Source organism: Heloderma suspectum, chromosome 5 (genome assembly GCF_057233095.1).
Source record: "Heloderma suspectum isolate Gila_16-S chromosome 5, 16-S_ref, whole genome shotgun sequence".
In the NCBI taxonomy this organism is placed as follows: Eukaryota; Metazoa; Chordata; class Lepidosauria; order Squamata; family Helodermatidae; genus Heloderma; species Heloderma suspectum.
The window spans coordinates 195,124,784-195,145,695 of record NC_139462.1 but is presented as its reverse complement, the minus strand read 5'-3'; the positions used below and the strand labels follow the sequence as shown (position 1 = coordinate 195,145,695).

Below are 20,912 nucleotides of genomic sequence, written 5' to 3'. Positions count from 1 at the left end.
GAGGGAGGGAGGCGAACAATATCACCAAGCGAAGATTTTGGCGCGCAGAAGCATGCTGGGTCCAGGCGGCTGGAACGAGGATGAAGCCGTTCCCCAGCAGGCCAAAGTCCCTCGTCGTGACCGAGGAGAAAGGAGGGGGTGGGCGCACTGCAGCCTCAAGAGCCGGGGCCCTCAGCGTGCGCGATGACACAGGCCGGTGTCCGTCGTTTCTGGCGGAGCTGTAGTTCTCTCTAGCTGCGTTGAGCCAGAGAGCTGAGTTTGAGAAGGGGGCTGAGTTTAAGGCAACTCAGCCTGCCCCTCCTTGCATGGTGGTGCCACTGGGGTGCACCAATCAAAGGCCCCTGCGTCATGTCACCCCACCCGCCCGCAATGGCCTCCCCTTTTAGCCAGACAAGCTGGCGCTGGGTGAGGGCATTTCCTTTTATCTGGCCGGAATATCCCACCATTCAGATTCGTGGGATGACCCTGGGTTCTAGTATTATATGAGAGGGTTCTAGTATTATATTCACTTTCTCTACAGTATGCATAATTTTATACACCTCTGTCATTTCTCCTCTTGTTTGCCTTTTTTGTAAGCTAAAATCCCCCAAACATTGATACCTTTTCTTATAGGGCACTTGCTTTGCCCTTTTGATTATTTTGTTTGCCCTTTGCTGCATCTTTTCCAGCTGTACACACCCTTTTTGAGGTGTGGTGACCAGAACTGTACACAGTATTCCAAATGTGGTCGCACCATAGATTTGTGTAAAAGCATTAGAATATTGGCACTTTTGTTTGCAATTCCTTTTCTAATGATCCCCAAACACCTCTATAGTTGTTGGATTTAGTGAAATAATTTTTTAAAAATCCTAGAAAACTGAAACTCAGTAGAGTACTGAATCATGTTCTAGTCCCATTGCATTAATCCATAATGCACTCCCTGTCTATTTAGTCTAGCATACAGACAAGCAGAAGCAAATGGAAATAAGATAATGAGTATTTGGTAGTTAGCTTTGGTGGCAAATCAAGGATCAGTTACCAGATTAGATTAAAGAGAAAAAAGTCCACTATGCAAGAAACCCCACACCAGTAACTTCCTGAATTTAAGAGTCTTCAGGATGAATGAAACGATACAACAGTGATTTAATGAATGTTAGAGAACATTCAGCATGAAACTAAGCATGAAGGCATTTTCTAGAGACCTAACATACTTGTCTGGTTTGGACAATCATACCTTCATTTAGTAAACTGATATATTAACAAACCTTTTGCCCATACAAACATCCCCTTTACTCCTTCCTTTGCAGTGTGAACAATTAAACAAGGAAGTATCCAATTAACCATATTTTCCCATTTCATTCAAACTGGGAAACTGTGGTTACCAGCTTTGGAACAAGCTAAGATCCTAAACCATAATTTTAAGTTGGTTTAGGATTCTGGTTTCTTCCGAAGTTGGTAACCATATTTTCCTGAACTACAACCACTGTAAACTTTGGCATATTTGCGCATAATATGGTCCAGGCTCTTCTGACCCTAGGATCTGCGTTGAATAGAGCACACTTCCTCAGGGAGATCTTAAGCTGTAGAATTACATGTGTATGATCATGATGACAAAGGGGGATATCCATTGACTTTTGGATCTCTAGGGGTTTCAGATAATTGTTGTTGTTGTTGTTCAGTCGTTCAGTCGTGTCCGACTCTTCGTGACCCCATGGATCATAGCACGCCAGGCCTTCCTGTCCTGCGCACTCTCCCGGAGTGTGCTCAGGTTCATATTCATTGCATCGGTGATACTATCTAGCCATCTCATCCTCTGCCGTCCCCTTCTCCTTTTGCCTTCAGTCTTTCCCAGCATCAGGGTCTTTTCCAGAGAGTTTTCTCTTCGCATTAGGTGGCCAAAATATTTGAGCTGCAGCTTCAGGATCTGTCCTTCCAATGAGCACTCAGGGTTGATTTCCTTTAGGATTGACTGATTTGACCTCCTTGCAGTCCAGGGCACTCATAAGAGTCTTCTCCAGCACCACAGTTCGAAAGCATCAATTCTTCGGTGCTCAGCCTTCCTTATAGTCCAGCTCTCACAGCCATACATTACTACTGGGAAAACCATAGCTTTGATTAGACGGACCTTTGTTGGCAAGGTGATGTCTCTGCTTCTTACTATGCTGTCTAGGTTTGCCATAGCTTTCCTCCCAAAGAGCAAGTGTCTTTTAATTTCATGGCTACAGTCACCGTCTGCGGTGATCTTGGAGCCCAAGAAAGTAAAATCTGTCACTGCTTCCATTTCTTCCCCTTCTATATGCCAGGAAGTGATAGGGCCAGATGCCATGATCTTAGTTTTTTTAATGTTGAGTTTCAAACCAGCTTTTGCACTCTCCTCTTTCACCCTCAACAAGAGGCTCTTTAGATCCTCTTCACTTTCTGCCATTAGGGTGGTATCATCTGCATATTGGAGGTTGTTGATAATTCTCCCAGCAATCTTAATTCCGACCTCTGATTCATCCAACCCGGCATTTCTCATGATCAGATAATTGTAGATGGTGCTTTTTCCTGTAACAGCCATCAATTATTGCATAAATGTAGAAAACTTAGTACACTAAGTTTTCTGTCAAGCATTCTCAGTTGATTAATACTAGATAATGAGTATCCTTTGCATTGTGTACTTAGATTCATCAGCACAGATTAGAATCACTAGTCATCTTGTAAACTGGTGTTGAAGGTGTGGAGAAAAAAAATCACGCTTCTAACCACATTTATTTATGTGTACAAAAGATTGTTTAAAGCGTATTAAGGAGTATCTAATTGGGATTAAGTGGTCTTGAGTATGCATTGTATGTAGCATTTATAGCATAGAGGAAATATACAAAGCCAAACATAAATAGCATAGCTACTTCACCTATTATTTTGTTGAGGATTTGTGTTGGATTTATGATAGGCTTGACAATTAGGTGATGTGCCTTGACTTCTAACGACTGCCTCATTGTTGTCTTGTTACTGTAAAGAATTGAGTTATAGCAGCAGGGTGCCTTTTTAGTGACCTTTTTATCTGTTGGAAAGACAGTTCACAGGATTGTCATAAAGCTATCCATATTGGTTTTCAGGCCAAAAATGAGAGCAATTATTACGTGCTCCCCTGGCTTTCTTTCTCATTACCTTTTGACTTTATTTTTGCTCCAGTCTTTAAAATTAAAAGTTCTGATGATCACCAGTACAAGCAGTGCTGACTTTCAGAAGAAAGAATGTGTGGCTTCCTAATGTGTAACCATGGAAACAGACAAGGAATCCTTAAACAAAGTGATCACACATGCTGTGCTAATTAATCCTGTCCTACAGCTTTCCCTCAGCTGGAGGAAGCAGATAGATAAATTTTGCATGAGTAAGCATGTTTGGATGCACAAACAATATGAGATATGAGGCAGGGTCTGTGGTCTCTCATGAGCACAAGATTTAGCACTTGCAGCTTTTCATTTTTCTCTCGTCTGCTAACTATCCCCCTCTCTACTTTCCCTTGAAGGGAATTTCTACTCATGTGAACAGAGTGGGGATAGTGAAGGGGTGTTAGAGAGACCTCTTCTCTCCCCTCCCCTTTTCCCTCCCCAGTGGGTTATTTTTTTTTTCACCCACCAGGGAGGAGGAATAGTCTCCCATCACTTCACCGGTTTGGGCTGTGATGGAGGCCAGAGTGTTTGGGGAGTGCTCGGCTCCAGCCCGGAGAGGTGGAGTGACAGGACCTACCGGGTGTGAATCCAGCAGTAGGTGTTAGCTCCCTCAGCCTCTTCCACAGGGCCGTTCATGAGGGAAGGGGAAAGTAAAAAGGTCCCGGAGGAGCAAGCCTGACTGGATTTGTTGTGCAGCCTCTCAGCAGGGCCAGGCAAACAGGCAGATAGTACTTTAATCAGCTCCTGTCTTATTCTTCCTCAGTCTGGTTCAGAGTCTGGAGGAGTTTCCCCTCACACCATTCCATCTGATCTCAGGTAGGAAGCAGAGGAAAAAGGGTCTCTTAGGTGGAAGAGGCATCTGAGAGCACTTCATGTACTGAAAGCCACCCAGTGGAAGTAGCATTCTCCAGGACAGGGGATATAGAAGATGGAGTGAAGGCATCCCTCCCTTTTCTGGAGTTGGACAGCAAAACTGTCTTTTCTGGGTGCAAGGGCCAGTGGCGCAGTAGATGCATAAATGACTTAGGACTAGGGACGAGGAGTCTCTGATGGCGGTAGGTCCCCTTTCTCATTCCCAAATTAAAGACACCACTAAAATACGAAGTGCAAAAAGGGCAGCCGCTCCAGGAGTCTCTGTTCTCATAAGCGTTACAAGAAGAGAGACAAGATCTCCAAGCTCTTTTTCTTTGTCTGACTTGGACATCGGCTTCTCTTCCAGGTCTAGTGGCCACAGGCACTGGAATGGTCACAAGCAGCCTGGGGTCCTGGCCCTGTCTGTGGTAGGCAAAGCTAAAGGGAGAGTTCTCTCTCCTGAGGAATTCTGACTCAGTTTTGTGAGGGCGGAGGAGACTCTGTTTACCCTGAAAAGTTGAAGGCCTCAGAGGGAGGAGAGGGAGCTCTTAGACAATGACATGGAACAGCCTGAACCACATTTGAACAGGTTGTTAAGGCCAAACTCTTCCCCAGACTTGCACCCAAGTAGTCAGGATGCTGAATCTGCCCTTAATCCCTGCCCACAGCACACTGATCCCCTTCTTCAAGGACTCCAGACAGTTTTTTCCTCAGGAGCCGGACAAACCAGCTGTGGTTCCATTTCCATGGGTCTGAGGTGATGGCTCCTGATGGGAGGAAGGCTGATGACGGGAATTGGCTTAGCTGTCCCCAAATTGCTGTGGTGATTGCTGTGGATGTGATCTTGTCAGGCTGGGGAGCACACACACTGGACAGGGTCACTCAGGGAATGAGGAGCAACCGGGAAACCAGAAGAAGCCTCAATTAGTCTGAACTTCCAGTGATCAGGCTGGCACTTCGGGAATTTCTCAGATATATCCTGGGTCAATGCGTTCTCATCTGCAGAAGCAACACTTCAGTGAAAGCATATATGAACAAGCAGGGTGGAATGAAGTCACAATCTGTCCACTGGGTAGCCTGCAAGATTCTGAATTGGGTGGAGGAACATCTAGTGTCTCTACAGACAGAACACCTAGCTGGAGTGTCCAACACTATGGCAGCCTGGTTGAGCAGCTCAGTCATCCAGCAAGCTGAGTGGCCTCTGCATCCTCAGGTCTTTTTGGAGGTCACTCCAAACAATATGAGATATGTTGCAATGTCTAGGTTATCACTCAAAAAATGGGAGAAGCCCACAATGGTGCAACTGTCATTCATTTGTAACTTATATGTCATAACAGACAGGTCAAGCAAATGAGTAAGTGAGGAGTGACTGCTTGTAGAGGGTTGTGGATGGGAGAGATTGGAACAGTCCTGACGAAGTCAGGTGTTCCCTAGGAGGCAGGACAGTGCCCTCCTTGCCCCTAAATATGAGCTTTCCTTATGCTGGTCCATATAGTGCTAGAAGAATGTCAGCCTCAAACCTGAGTATTTCATAACTATATAGGGCAGCTGACAGTTCTGGCAATAGGAAGGACATCCACCTAACCCCACCCAAGATACTTAACAGGGTTTTCTGATCACATGTAGAAGCCCCTTTCAGATCTTCACACTCAATGTATGAAGTTCATGGTCTAAGAAGATAGTGCCAGTGTGCATGGGAAGGTTGGGATTGGGTCTAGTATGCATGATCCCATGCCCCTTACATGCCTTGCAGTACCCCATTCAGATATACTTGCCTGACTTCTGGTTTCTTTAGACTCTTTCCTCTTCACCCCACCCCAGATAGGCTCAACTGCCATCAACATTTTGTAAGCTCAGATTTTTGTCAGTCAGTGGTTTGTGCTTTTTAATGTTCTTTCAATAAACTAGTGAAGTAACATGTTTTCAAGGCCTTCTTAAAAGCCTGCAGTGATAGAGCATGGTGGACCTCCAATGGCAACTTGTTCCAAAGGTTAGAGGGCCTTCTCTGCAGTGGCCCCACACCTTTGGAACAAGTTGCCATGGGAGGTCAACCATGCCCTGTCATTGCAGGCTTTTAAGAAGGCCTTGAAAACATATTACTTTACTGTGGCCTTCTCTTGATATGACTGCTGTTGTTGTTGTTGCTGTTACTGCCGTTGTTGTTGTTGCTGGTTTTATTGTTGGCTTTTATTGTTGTTTTTATGGTTTTATTGCTTTTAATATTTTAACTGTTTTTATGTATTTTATTGCTATAAGCCACCTTGGGAGGGCTTCTGCCCTGAAAGGCGGCCCTGTTTTGCTTCCAAACGATAAGGGAAATGGCATTTTTGGTTCTCTAGCCATATGCAATGAACTAGCATATGCCTGAAACGTTGTTGTTGTTGTTGTTGTTCTAATGTGGATGAAGATGTGATGTTTTCCTTGGAGCTGTTTATCTCTGTGTTCAGTTTACCTATTGTCTTGTATTACACTGGTTATGTTCCTAATTCTTTTGTTCTAACTGCTGACATTTAAGGATTCAACTGTTTTAGTTTTAAATTCAGTAGTTTAAAATTATGTCCAATACATTCTCTTTTTGTAACATGGAGCATTAGATCCTGAAAATAAAGACATGACAACCCTATAATGATTAAAATCAATAATTCAGTCTCCTGATACTTTGAGTCACCACTTTGTTTTGTGATGTGTTGAATGATAGAAATGGATATGTTTTTCTCTGATTAACTTAACACACAGCCAGAAGAAACAAAATCTGGTATTTCAAGCAGTCTCATGTACAACAGACCTTTGAACGATCTAAAGTGGACTTTATTTTTATATGCTTACTTCTTTGTTGTGTTTGTATTTACTTTTTAGGACTTGCAAGAGCCAAATCTGTCCCCAGTCATACGTATTCTAATGAAGTGGTTACCCTGTGGTACAGACCTCCAGATGTCCTTTTAGGCTCAACAGAGTATTCCACCTGCCTTGATATGTGGTAAGAACACAGTGCTTTTACAGAACCCATATATTTTGTTGCTTTGTCTTTGACTTGTTTAGACAAATGATGTGTTTGACAAGCTAAGCCTGCGATCCTGTATGCCCTTAGCAAGGAATAAGTCCCATTCAACTCTGTGGGACTTACTTTGGAGTAGACATGCTTAGGATTGTCCTTAAGATAAACAATACAGACTACTCTGTTTGCAGACTTAAAATTCAAGACATAGTTTTCTAAGAAACCTTCGTGCTACCTCCAACCATGAATTATTAGTGTATATGCATATAGTCATGCATTTCAACCAAGTAATGTGACTGCTTACTCTGTTGTTATTGTTAATCCAATTTTCTGGAGAATTTTACACCCTACAAATGCTTAGAGAAAAGTAGAAAGAAGCCATGTAATCCAAAATACAGTAAACATTGGAAAATAATTGTATGAATACCACAAACTTTGTAACCAAAGCAATGTTGCCTAGTGCTTTGTTTTTGCTTGACAATATACTCAGTGCCCACTTGTAACATTTCAGATACAGCAGGGATAAATCATAGGACACCTTTGTTCTTCCCAGCCTAAACAAAAATCCTGTTTCGGTGTAAGCAGTGGTAGACTTCAGTTAACGTGGCTGGGCCTCACCTAATCTCAGGGCAACATCTGGTTTTAGGGCTATTGCCTCTGATCTGTTACGAACCCCATTTTATGATGTTTTACATGCCTTCCTGTTTCATGCATCTGTCATTGGCCTCCCTAGGCCCTGTTTTTATACAACATTTTGCAACGTTTGAGCACCCAAGCATGGCTGCTTCTATACATTTCCTGTCCTATTCTGTGGGAGCGACATCTCCTGAGCACACATCAGTACTCAAGGATAGCACTCAAGGACATAGAAATACAGCTGAAAATCTATATCTGCTTCTTATTTTGGAGTCAAAAGTTGAGTGAGTCTGTCAGGAGTCATCCCTAATTCTACTCTTACATATTATCAAGCACCCATTATTTGAACTTGGTCTGTGAAAGTAAAGCCCAAAAGACCAGAGTAGAAAGACTAATATTCACATCTCTGAATTTTTAATAAAAGAAAAAAGTGCTTCTTGTTGATCCCTCTGAGGCAGAACTTTATAAAATTGGCTCTAGGCATATTCTCCAAATTCGCATAATAAAACCCTAGAACTAAGTTGTTTAGCACCTCTGACTTTAAGATTGTTGAAGACTTGTAAAGAGATTGCAAGCTAATAGTTAAGCATGTCTTCAAGATTTATCCTTCAGATGATGGAAATCTGAGTAGAGTCAGAGTAATACAGTTGTGGTATGTTGCACAATCCTTTCCTGGCTAGCAGGTCCATGGACAGACGATCAAAGCTTAAGCATATAATACGACCAGTAAGTCTTTGGGAATGACGAAATGCCAGGAGCGCTCTGGTGTCTTCTCCCAGTAGATTCCAATAGCCAACTCAAGACACAGACGAAAGGATTTCTTTTCAAAGCTTTAATCCTTTTACAATTTAATGACTCTTTCAGATGCTAATCACCAGCAACTAAAGCAAGGAACAGCAGGATAGCCTAAGCTTCAGGTAGTCAGTTGATCCTGATTTGAAAGAGAGTCACTTGAAGACCCAGAACTTATGGGCTAGGGAGAGATCCTCCCTCTTTCCCTTGGGTCCATGGGAGGCGGCCGTTGCTTGCACGCCAAACGGGCGCTACGCCTCCTTTCCGCGCCCTCCATCGCTTGTTGCTCTTTGCGTCTGCGTTGAGCGTCTAAGAAGCTTCCCTCCCGCATTCCCTCACTACCTGGGTCGTTCTCTATCTCTGGAATGCTGGCAGGAGGAATCTCTGCCAGGTGCTGAGCCTGTGAGGGATGAGCTGGCCCCTCTCCCATGGATAGCAGTTCCTCCTCAGAATCCGAACTGCTCTGAGGCTCTCTGGGCTCAGTTTCCACCCTGACACAAAACTGAGATTCTCTGGTAAAGAAGGCATATTAGAAATTTATTTGAGAATACTCCTTCCCTTAGTAGGAGGCATAGCCAGCTTGCAACTTTGACTCCTCTGCTGGGGAGAAGCACCCTATCTTTCAGACTGGTTGTGCCTCATGGCTAGGAGGCAGGGTCTGTGGTCTCTCATGAGCACAAGATTTAGCACTTGCAGCTTTTCATTTTTCTCTCGTCTGCTAACTATCCCCCTCTCTACTTTCCCTTGAAGGGAATTTCTACTCATGTGAACAGAGTGGGGATAGTGAAGGGGTGTTAGAGAGACCTCTTCTCTCCCCTCCCCTTTTCCCTCCCCAGTGGGTTATTTTTTTTTTCACCCACCAGGGAGGAGGAATAGTCTCCCATCACTTCACCGGTTTGGGCTGTGATGGAGGCCAGAGTGTTTGGGGAGTGCTCGGCTCCAGCCCGGAGAGGTGGAGTGACAGGACCTACCGGGTGTGAATCCAGCAGTAGGTGTTAGCTCCCTCAGCCTCTTCCACAGGGCCGTTCATGAGGGAAGGGGAAAGTAAAAAGGTCCCGGAGGAGCAAGCCTGACTGGATTTGTTGTGCAGCCTCTCAGCAGGGCCAGGCAAACAGGCAGATAGTACTTTAATCAGCTCCTGTCTTATTCTTCCTCAGTCTGGTTCAGAGTCTGGAGGAGTTTCCCCTCACACCATTCCATCTGATCTCAGGTAGGAAGCAGAGGAAAAAGGGTCTCTTAGGTGGAAGAGGCATCTGAGAGCACTTCATGTACTGAAAGCCACCCAGTGGAAGTAGCATTCTCCAGGACAGGGGATATAGAAGATGGAGTGAAGGCATCCCTCCCTTTTCTGGAGTTGGACAGCAAAACTGTCTTTTCTGGGTGCAAGGGCCAGTGGCGCAGTAGATGCATAAATGACTTAGGACTAGGGACGAGGAGTCTCTGATGGCGGTAGGTCCCCTTTCTCATTCCCAAATTAAAGACACCACTAAAATACGAAGTGCAAAAAGGGCAGCCGCTCCAGGAGTCTCTGTTCTCATAAGCGTTACAAGAAGAGAGACAAGATCTCCAAGCTCTTTTTCTTTGTCTGACTTGGACATCGGCTTCTCTTCCAGGTCTAGTGGCCACAGGCACTGGAATGGTCACAAGTAGCCTGGGGTCCTGGCCCTGTCTGTGGTAGGCAAAGCTAAAGGGAGAGTTCTCTCTCCTGAGGAATTCTGACTCAGTTTTGTGAGGGCGGAGGAGACTCTGTTTACCCTGAAAAGTTGAAGGCCTCAGAGGGAGGAGAGGGAGCTCTTAGACAATGACATGGAACAGCCTGAACCACATTTGAACAGGTTGTTAAGGCCAAACTCTTCCCCAGACTTGCACCCAAGTAGTCAGGATGCTGAATCTGCCCTTAATCCCTGCCCACAGCACACTGATCCCCTTCTTCAAGGACTCCAGACAGTTTTTTCCTCAGGAGCTGGACAAACCAGCTGTGGTTCCATTTCCATGGGTCTGAGGTGATGGCTCCTGATGGGAGGAAGGCTGATGACGGGAATTGGCTTAGCTGTCCCCAAATTGCTGTGGTGATTGCTGTGGATGTGATCTTGTCAGGCTGGGGAGCACACACACTGGACAGGGTCACTCAGGGAATGAGGAGCAACCGGGAAACCAGAAGAAGCCTCAATTAGTCTGAACTTCCAGTGATCAGGCTGGCACTTCGGGAATTTCTCAGATATATCTTGGGTCAATACGTTCTCATCTGCAGAAGCAACACTTCAGTGAAAGCATATATGAACAAGCAGGGTGGAATGAAGTCACAATCTGTCCACTGGGTAGCCTGCAAGATTCTGAACTGGGTGGAGGACCATCTAGTGTCTCTACAGACAGAACACCTAGCTGGAGTGTCCAACACTATGGCAGCCTGGTTGAGCAGCTCAGTCATCCAGCAAGCTGAGTAGTCTCTGCATCCTCAGGTCTTTTTGGAGGTCACTCGGTGCCTGGGGAGCTGGTGAAGGATCTCTTTGCAAGTCAGGAGAAGAAGCAAGTCCATCATTTCATGTCCCAGTACTGGTGTCTGGACACAAAAGAGATAGACAGCTGAGAAGCAGAGTGGCCTCAGGAATTAGTGTACACTTTCCTACCCAAGTTTCTTTGGAAGCAAGCATTTTTACAGCCACTTATTCTGTACACAGGAGAAACTACAATGGATGTTCTGGAGCGAAGACTACGTCACTCTACAAGTGTTAGTGCTGGACATCCAACAGGAAAATAATGGGCTTGTTTCTTTGTCAAATTGGGAGCAAGGTTTTGTCACCAGCTTTTGTCACCTGCAGTAGTGTGTTAAGGGTGGGATAATTGGCATGTGTTCTAACCCCCAAGCTAAGACAACAACACTCCATCTCCGATTTGTGCATACCAGGGAATGGAATAGCTCCTATTCCCAGTGGTGGGGATGGGGTTCTTTAACTGACCAAGGTTTTAGGAAATCCTGGACAGTAGGTATGGAAGGGGTGCTGCTTCTTCCTCATTATAATCAATCTGGAAAAAGGCTTTTGGAGCAAGGAAGCAGTATTGTAAATGGTTGCACTCTGCTTCACTGTACTATAAGAAAGGAGGATGTTGGTTACCCTACCTAGCAACAGAATGTTAGCTTTTGTTCCATCCTAGTTTACTGGTGACAGACAAAGCTTAATTGAAAAACACTTCCCTTTTTTTTTCTTGTGGGGCTGAAGGGAAAAAGCAAGGATCATGCTGGCCTATATTGCAGACCAACCTTCCTGCAGTAAGTTGGTTATAGGACAGCAGTGTCTCTCTTACGTCTTTCTTGGTGAACGTGAGTGCTGAAGCTTTCCACTACTAGGTGGAAGAAGCAGTAGCCTGTATCTGTAGAAAGAAAAGCAGTATAAAGGACAAGCCAGACGGAGCAGTGGCAGAGCTGTGTGTTTAAATATAGATTGGCCCTACTCATGTACATAGTAGAACTTGGGTTTCTGAATTTAACAAGGGGGTGCAGATGCTGAACCCTGCTTCATCTGTTGCTTATCTCCTCATACTCCTGTCCAAGCATTTTTCTCAAAACTGAACACACTTCTGGTATTTGAGCTCAACTGAGGAACAAAGTGACTGGGAAGATAAGCTGAAGGTTGGAGTAAGTTCAGTGTTTTTCACTTGTACTACACTTTTCCTGTTAAAATTGAACCTTTTCTTTCTACATGAATGGGGTAATGTTTAAACACAAGAGGTTTGCTGCTGGGAACAGGGACTGTTTGTGTTTACATAGTAATGAACTCTGACTTTACACTCATCATGTCCTTTTAGGATGGTAGCAAAAGATACGAAATATTCAGTTGACCTATGCAGCATTATTCTGATAAAATGACAGCAAAATTAATTTTTTAATCATATAAATGCAAAGGTTGTGCATGGCTCCAACAGTGATGAAGGCTTAGTTTTAAAGTCGTTAATAAAGATGTGCTAAGTAGTACAAGGTAAATATATTTCTAAAACAAAATCTGTAGTGAGGTGGACCATCAACACCAATCAGAGAGTTTCACTGCCATATATTACCATAGGGAAGGGGAAAACTGGTCCTAGCTGGAGGACACAAAAAGAATGTCTTTAATAATGGACATGAAATATTGATGTCCCATGATGTAGGACCTTTAACACAAGTCAAAAAGATATACAGGGTGCTTTTCCAGAGGAATGCTTTGTTCCAGGTGAAAAATGAGGCAATACTGATTGCATCCATCAAATATATGAATCCAGCAAAATGACAAATAATTCATCTTCTGGAAAATACTGAGCAGTCAAGCTGAGACTGCACTCAAGAGCAGACAGATCAAATAGATGACAGATGAAAAGTCTTTCTTTTCTAGGTGTCTCAGCTGACATGCATAGTGAAGTATGCATGTTGGTATTTCTAACATTAACACCTGGATGCTAAACACAATGTAGAAGTGTCCATTGATTTCAACAGAATCTATTCCACATAGTATGGTTAGGATAGCATCCCATGTCTTACTGGAGGACAGAAAACTTGCTAGATGTTTTAAAAATGTTTTACTGAATTTAGTTTTTCCTATAAGATTTTCTTATCCTAAAACCTAGGTATTAAGTTTATTTGGGGGCCAACAATATGTGTATTTGTGTAGTATAGTTATCTAGGGTCCTACTGATTGACGCTGTGGACCAGTTAACCACCCCAACTACCCACCCTCACCGGGTTTAGATGTCACAACAAGCTATGCCAAGCGAGGGTAAATTGGGAAGCATAGAACCAACACATGCAGAATGGTTAACAAGCCACTGTGGTTTATTAACTACACTGCAATTGTGCAAACAAGGTCAATGTGTGTGTGTGAGTATTTCATTCTTGGCTTTTAATTCAAGAAGAACTTGGCTAACAAAGTTAAAATGATACAGTTAAGACAACAGCAGCTTAAAGTGCAGTAACTAGCAAGTAAAACCATACATAGTAGAGTAGCCTTCCCCAACCTGGTGCCCTCCGGATAATTTGAGCTTCAACTTCCATCAGTCCCACCCAGCATGGCCAATAGTCAGGAATACCAGGAGTTGCAGTCCAAAACATCTGGAGGGCACCAGGTTGGGGAGACTGCTTTAGAGAGCATTCACCAATGTTTCCAAGATGAAGGAAATCATTCTACGCAAGTCATGTGAAGCTGTCAATATTATGAATATTATATCCGATATAATATTTTTAAGACAGCTGTACTGTGTTTGTGCATTTGAGTTTTTTTTTCTTTTGTTCCTAGGTGTGTGAGGTGTGTGTGTTTTTTATGCCTCACTCCAAATAAAATTTTGTTGGAGTTCACGATACTTCCTGAATGTAATACTCTTCTGCGTTAGTGCTGTTCAATTCCCAGGATCTTCTGTTGCTCTGTGTAGGCTTCTAAATGTCATGTGATACGAAGCAAAAAGCACACACAGAAGGAAAGCATGCAGGTGTGTGGTAGAGGTGCGCTATGCATGCCAATTACAACCACAAACTGCTGTGCAGCTTTGCCCCCCACCCCACCCCCAGAAAAATTCCTGTGGACACCCATGAGATTATAGTAAATGGCTTCTAGTTATATATCTTAAGGAACTGAAAAATAGGCAGCAATTGAGTACAGGCACAAATACTGAGAAGGAATACAAATATTAACCACTGGACAGTATCTGGGAAGCAGGTGACAGTGGCTGCAAGCTATTTATACACTTCATTTGTCATTGGAGGACATTGGGAGAGTAACCAAAAGCTATTGATTCATGTACAGTATTAACATTCTCCAGCTTTCTCTGTAAATAGCCACTGGCAATTTAAGAATATTAATGAAGATATACATTCATTAGTGATGGTAGCTAGCAATGGGAATCAATGTAGAATATGCTGCAATTGACTTGTCAGCGTACAGTAAAGTGATATGCTGGATGTATTGTGCAACATAAGGCTGCAGCAGTATATCACTATGGTGTCTTTATTTATTTTTCTTTATTCATGTGATTATTATGTATTATTTAGCATGATCTCAGGTATAACACTTGAGAACTTAGTTTTGCACTTGTTTGAATGTGAACATGGTGAAACAAAAATCGTGAAGCTTCAATATATTAAGGATAAAAGGCATGGAAACAACCAATGTCTTTCTCTCTTCTGGGTTTATTTTACCTCTACTAGCAACTTTCCAAGTATTAAGTAACATACTGATTAAAGTATCATTTATTGTCTTTATCAAAGGTTCAGCTAGAATGTTTTTTAGATTCTATTGAACTATCTGGCTCTGGAGCTTATATTTCTTTAAAGGGATTGTGACAGCAATCTCTTTTAGCTTGACAGGACTCTATAGAACAATTTGATTAGTGTTATCTTTGATATCTTAATTCTAGACAGTAATTCTTTTACATAATTGCAGTTGAGATTCTTAGTTTATAAAGTCTCAATATCTTTCGAAATTGTCATTTTAAATATTATCTGCTGTTTTATTGATGTAAATTTAAATCTTTATTCCTTTTTAATTGATAGGTGTATTTTTATTTTTCAAACACTTTTTGTTTTGCAGAATTTTCTGACAGATGTTCTATGTAGTTGAGATCTGGAAAATTATGTAAATACTCATACTCTGGATAATGATTTTTTTTCTGATTGACTTATTTTATTCAATAATTGAATTCTTCTCTTTCCTTTTTTAGAACAGATCTAGTCCTGATCAATTATCTTATAAAAGCTTTAATAGTATTGCAGCCAGTGGCATTCAATATTCCATCAGTATAATTATTTTCAAAATGTCTCACCTCTTTTATATGGGATTTTTACACTGGCTTCTAGGAGGACGTTCATGGAGGCTTCTGTTAGGCATGTGTAGGAAGATATATGGCACCAGTATTTGTTAAATTGCACCTAAAGAAACCATTTTCCCATTTCATGGTAATATTTGTAATTACAACATGGTGAGATGCACATCCGTAAACTGTTGAAACTGTGACCACTGAATCCTTCATGAATTGGATATTTCAGATAAGCAGTTCCACATGGATCCCACTGATTGTCATTCGCAGAAGTCACTGAATAGTGAACAAATGATTGTATCAATAATCTGTTACATTATATTTGGAGTTCCAGCATAATTTTGCGCCCTCTTCTAAGGCATACCTAAAGCTATGCAGTCAGTGTAACTTTTGTGTGGAAAGGCTGTGTCTTTATAGATTATTCATAGAGCTGGTGTTCATTTTGCAGCATTCCATCAGGGTAGCTGCAATTTGGTGCTAACAGATAAAAACTTAGAAGATGTCAGTGGTCTGAGTAAAAATATTTTTACAGCTCTTCATTCTGGTGTACAAAAGTGGCTCTTAACCATATATGTATGCGTGTTTTGTTTCTTCTCTGAGCAGAGATACCACCATATTTCATTTTCAGGTTGGCTAGATACCTGAGAGGCAATTTGTAAAAGCAATGCTTAACCTATCTACTGCTATTAAGCATTTTGTACTTCAGGCAATAATAAAATTTATTATTCATGAAGTGCCCAAAGCATCTGGGTGCTGTACAAAAATAAAAACAGAGTCCCTGTCTGCAGGCTGACACTTTAAGGGGGCAAGAAATAGGGCAAAGGCAGTGAGCCATAGGAGAAAGGGAGACAAGAAGAATATTGGATGGCAAAAACCTGGAGAAACAAGTAGATCTGTTATATAAAGAGAGAGAGATCCAAATAGCAGATGGTAATAAATTTAAAATATATGGTATGGCAAAGAAGCTACAACTAAGAAATAGAAGCGATTTGGGAGTTAGAAAGTTAAAAAGTCTCAGATAAATACAGAGATCATGAAGAGTCAAGAAGAGACCACAGAATAAAAATACCTAGAGCAAGAGAATGGAAGCACTTAAGTGAGGAAAAATAACTTAAAGTGAATATTGTAAGGGAAAGTGAATGGAAGTTAATGTGGAAAGTGGAGAAGTATGGACAAGTCAATTAGCAGAGAAGACTAGGTGAGCAGCAGAGTCCCCAGCAGAAGGTGACATTCAGTTGAGGAACAGGTATACCAAATAGAATAAGAAAATATGCCAAATTGTTGGTGGGTTAATTAAAAGCATGGATGAAATTTAGAGACATTAAGTAATTGAAAGCTGCAAATTTTACCAAGATCCTAAATTAAATTAACTTTGATCCTAAAGAATCAAAGATGGCTCCCAAACATCAGGCAGATGTGCAGGGAGAATAGGATAGCAGTGTTGAGATAAAAGGAGACTGATGAAAAGGTAGACTGCAAAGGACTGGCGTTTGATGCTAAAAGATGCACATGCATCTGTGTCTTTCTGAGAGTGTCCTTGATAAACTGGCATGACAGACCTCTAAACCATTTAAAAAGCAGTTTGGAAAATTAGAGTAAGAACTGTTTGAAGGGGGAAATAAGGAAGAAGTATGTGTATCAGTACAGGTACTCTTTAAAGCTCTTGTGCTGAATTCTCTCAACCGATTTCTCCCCTGAATGTTTTAGGGAGCAATTTCAGCTTCTGTGCATATTAAACTATGTCTTTCCTCTTGGTATTATATCATAGAACACATTTGTTTTCAGAAATAATTGGAAGTACATACACCTGTACTTAACCCAACAACAAACTGTGGACAATTGTTGGGTTAACTGATTTTGCATCTCATGAAAACACCCAAGAATTGCCACCATGACATCTGAACCAGGTGTCTTCCTGTTGTCCAGTGGTTCTGCAGTCTAAATTTATATTTCAGCATTTATATTTATATTTTGAAATTTTCTTTGCCTCTATTATTACAATGGTGATGGCAAGATTCCTGGAAAACTAAGAGGAACAATAGGAGTACAGTATTAAGATAGCATGCTCACATATGCTCCCACCTAGTACATTAATAGGCTTAGTCATACTTCTTGTCATGAGAGGAATAGGCGCACGTTTTACATTATATGGCTGTAGCTCCAGCTTTAGTCATATTTGTTTTGCAGTGTCACATCTCATTTTAAGTGGACATGCTGGGCTTAATGAAATTTTAGGTATTATTGAATACTAGTGTACTACAGTATTATTGAATATTGTTTAGTACTTTATGCAGAGTTTTCCCCCCAAGGGATAGCATATGTCTTATTGCTGCTTACTAGGAATATAGAAAGTCGGACTGGGTCTGAAAGATCTCATCTTCAGTTTTATATTCTAGAGCAGGGATGAGCAACTTGTGGCCCACCTGAAGTTTTGGCCTACACCTCCCATCAGCCCTAGCCAGCATAGCCAATGGTGAGGGATAATGGTAGTTGTAGGCCAAAACACCTGAGGGGCCACAAGTTGCCCACCCCTGTTTTAGAGACAAGAATCTAGAAATATTTTTGAGAGTAGGCATTGCAAAATAAAATGTATTTAATGGTTCTTTGAGGAATGGGTCTCAAGAGTTGTGTGTGTTTAGGGCCTGTCTTACTGTAATTTTGCCTGACACTCTTAAAATTTCGATATGATGCAACACTAGCTTTTTAATGGCTACTAGCATTATTATTGATTTAATTTGATTTGTTTTTACAGTAATCCTATAAGGGAAAGTGCCATTATTTCTGTTTTATAGATAAGAATGAATGCTTTAAAAATTTAGCTTCCCAAGGCTGCCCAATGTTTTCATAGATGAGATTTGAACCAAGTGCTGTGGAGTCTATGCTAAGCAGCTCTGACCCACTATATTGCAGTGGGTCTTTAAAAACACACACACACCTATAATAACTTTTATGTCAACAAAGAGGTCCCTCCCCACACTTGGTGGAAAGTAAATTCTGGCCATCTTTTGTGTATGTGGATTTCCCTTAACCTAGCATGGGGAAGGACCATAGCTTTGTGGTAGAGCCCATTGCTTTGCATGCAGAAGCTTGCAGGTTCACTCTTGAGTTAGAGCTGGGAAAATTCACGTCTAAAACTCTACAGAGCCACTGCCAGTCAGTGTAGACAGTATTGAGAGAGATAGGCCAATGGCTTGACTCGGTATAAGGCAGCTTCCTGTATAAGATTGATTTGTCCTCTTTCACTCTTGGTGGAAACTGTATGAGGAGGTTCTTGGTACACTGAAACTGGGATTTGACTGCACCAGACATCACTGGCCTGAGGCGCACTACATCTCACATTAGGTTCACAAAGTAATGTTGACTAAGCTCTAAGAGCGTCTTATTTTGGGTTAATTGTTCAAATCATTTGCATTTTTAATAAATTTTTCAGGAATTCTTAGTGCAATCAGTTATGTAGTTTTCCAACAGCCACTTTAGTAAATAATTTGCTAAAACATTTGCTTTAAATTTCTTGTATCCTCAAACTTGGTCATTTCAAAGTCCTAGATATTTAAAAGTTCCTAGGGTGCCTATCTCTCTAATATTTAAATGAATCAATATTGTTTGTATGCCCAAACGCAATTAAACCATTTACATTACTGATAAGCACAACAGGTACTGTATTTGTGTACAGTATATAAAATGTTATATTATTCGATGCTGGGTTTAAGTATTGTCTGTGTTGGACTAAGATATATTGGGCTTAATGAAGCACTAACCAAAGTAGGCAATGAATGGCAACGTCATCAGTTCAGTTGCTTCCATATGTTCTTGCTGGTTACAGAGAATAATTTCAACCCCATCGCTGAACATACAGAGCATAACTATAAATTATCTGAAGTGTTTTATACTCTGTTTTTCATATTGCAATAATATATTGCAATATATAATGGAGAGCCAGTGTGGTGTAGTGGCAGGAGTGTTGGACTAGGAGCTGGGAGATCCGGGTTCTAGTCCCTACTCGGCCATGGAAGCTCACTGGGTGACTTTGGGCCAGTCACAGACTCTCAGCCCAAGCCACCTCACAGGGTTGTTGTTGTGAGGATAAAATGGAGAGGAGGAGGATAATGTAAGCCGCCTTGGGTTCCTTGCAAGAGGAAAAAAGGTGGGGTATAAATGCAATAAATAAAATAATAAAATATATTGTTTTTTCAATCTCCTCAAATGTCTTAAGTAATTAATGTTATTTGAAACTACATTTGAAATCGGATTATGTATTAAAATATAACTGCATTTATATCTATTTTAACTGAGCCCCAGAGCCAATCAACTATATAACTAAAGGAGTTTTTAACTAGGCTATTTGCCAAGTAAGACTTATACATACTCAGTTATGTTCTCTTAGTTAATGAAAGCAGATTGCATGTTTTTAGGAGGTAGCTGTTTTCCAGATATGTTGTTACACTACACTGGCACACCTAGAATTGTGTAGCTTCCTATCATTGCCACTTGAAAATACTGAGGATTACTTACATGTTATCAATTAAGTAATCAACTATTCAAAAGTAATTGCAGTATTGACATTCCTGTTTTTTCTATGATTGTGTATATATTCAGCCCACATGAAGCTGTAGACAAACTTTTAGTTAAGGTGACTTTTATCCGTAATCCTGATCCCTGCTATATAAGAACATTAGTGCTAACAGTTGGATTAAATCAGCAATAGTACCATGAAATGTGATACAGTGCCAGCAGTGCAGGTAAATCATATGCTGTGGCCACTGGTAAATATGGTGGCATACACATGCACAAGTAATAAACGTGTTACTACTTTTGTTGCTCTTGGTTCCATGCTTTGCAAAAGACCTGCATAAACCCGTTAATATTTCCATGGTAGAACAGATTACCCACATTCTGGTATATGGAAAGAACTAACCTTCTGTTGAGATTGTCCTATCCATCCAAAATACTCCTTGCCCAGAGAGATTTGTAACATTGATGTTAAAGAAGAACAAAAAACCTTCCTGTGCCATACTCAATTTGTTTTTCAAGTGGATGGTTTGCCATGTGACATGAGGAATTGTTTCAGACCTTGGAGGGTGGTAGTATTTTTTTAATCTATTGCAGTTGTGATATCTACACTGAAACCAGCCGTCTTCAAAAGAGGCAATTCTGAATACTCCTTGCATCTTTCACTGCCTGGAATAATGTTTTCAAGATTGGTGTAATGATCCACAGGTTATGTACTAGTTTTTAGTAAAAGGGTATTTTTTCAAATTTTATTTTATTTTTGCTTTTCAGGGGAGTCGGTTGTATCTTTGTAGAAATGATTCAAGGCGTTGCTGCTTTTCCAGGAATGAAAGACATTCAAGATCAACTTGAAAGAATATTTCTGGTAGGTTCAGAAATTAGCTTGGATTGCTACATGTGTGCACTCTCTTGACCTTCCACCTGGCTGACAAATACCAAAAACTTTATGTAAACCACACTGAAACGTGTGGAGATTGCACGGTAGAAGTGACTGGAGGGGTTGCACCACAATCCCTTGAATACCAGAGATTGTTTTAAACGCTTAGCCACTTGGAACAAAAATGCTAGTAATAATTATCAGCCTAAGACACTGTGCACATCATCAAAATTATATGTTTAACATTTAGAAAAATATAATTTATCTATTTAAAAAGAGGGATTAAATATTTTCATTCTCTAGTGAAGTATGTACAGGAATTGTTACAGTGACAAAAGGTGAC

The 20,912-nt window shown here is 41.3% G+C and overlaps 1 protein-coding gene across 3 annotated transcripts in view; it reads left to right on the top strand.

The window, feature by feature from the left end:
• CDK14 (cyclin dependent kinase 14) overlaps positions 1-20,912 on the top strand; it is a 389,160-nt gene that overhangs the window by 227,565 nt on the left and 140,683 nt on the right. For all 3 annotated transcript variants that reach the window (XM_084858927.1, XM_084858928.1, XM_084858929.1), the window contains exons 9-10: positions 6,843-6,963; positions 20,464-20,557. In XM_084858927.1, the coding sequence (XP_084715053.1) occupies positions 6,843-6,963; positions 20,464-20,557 (215 nt within the window). The remainder of the gene's footprint in view (positions 1-6,842; positions 6,964-20,463; positions 20,558-20,912) is intronic.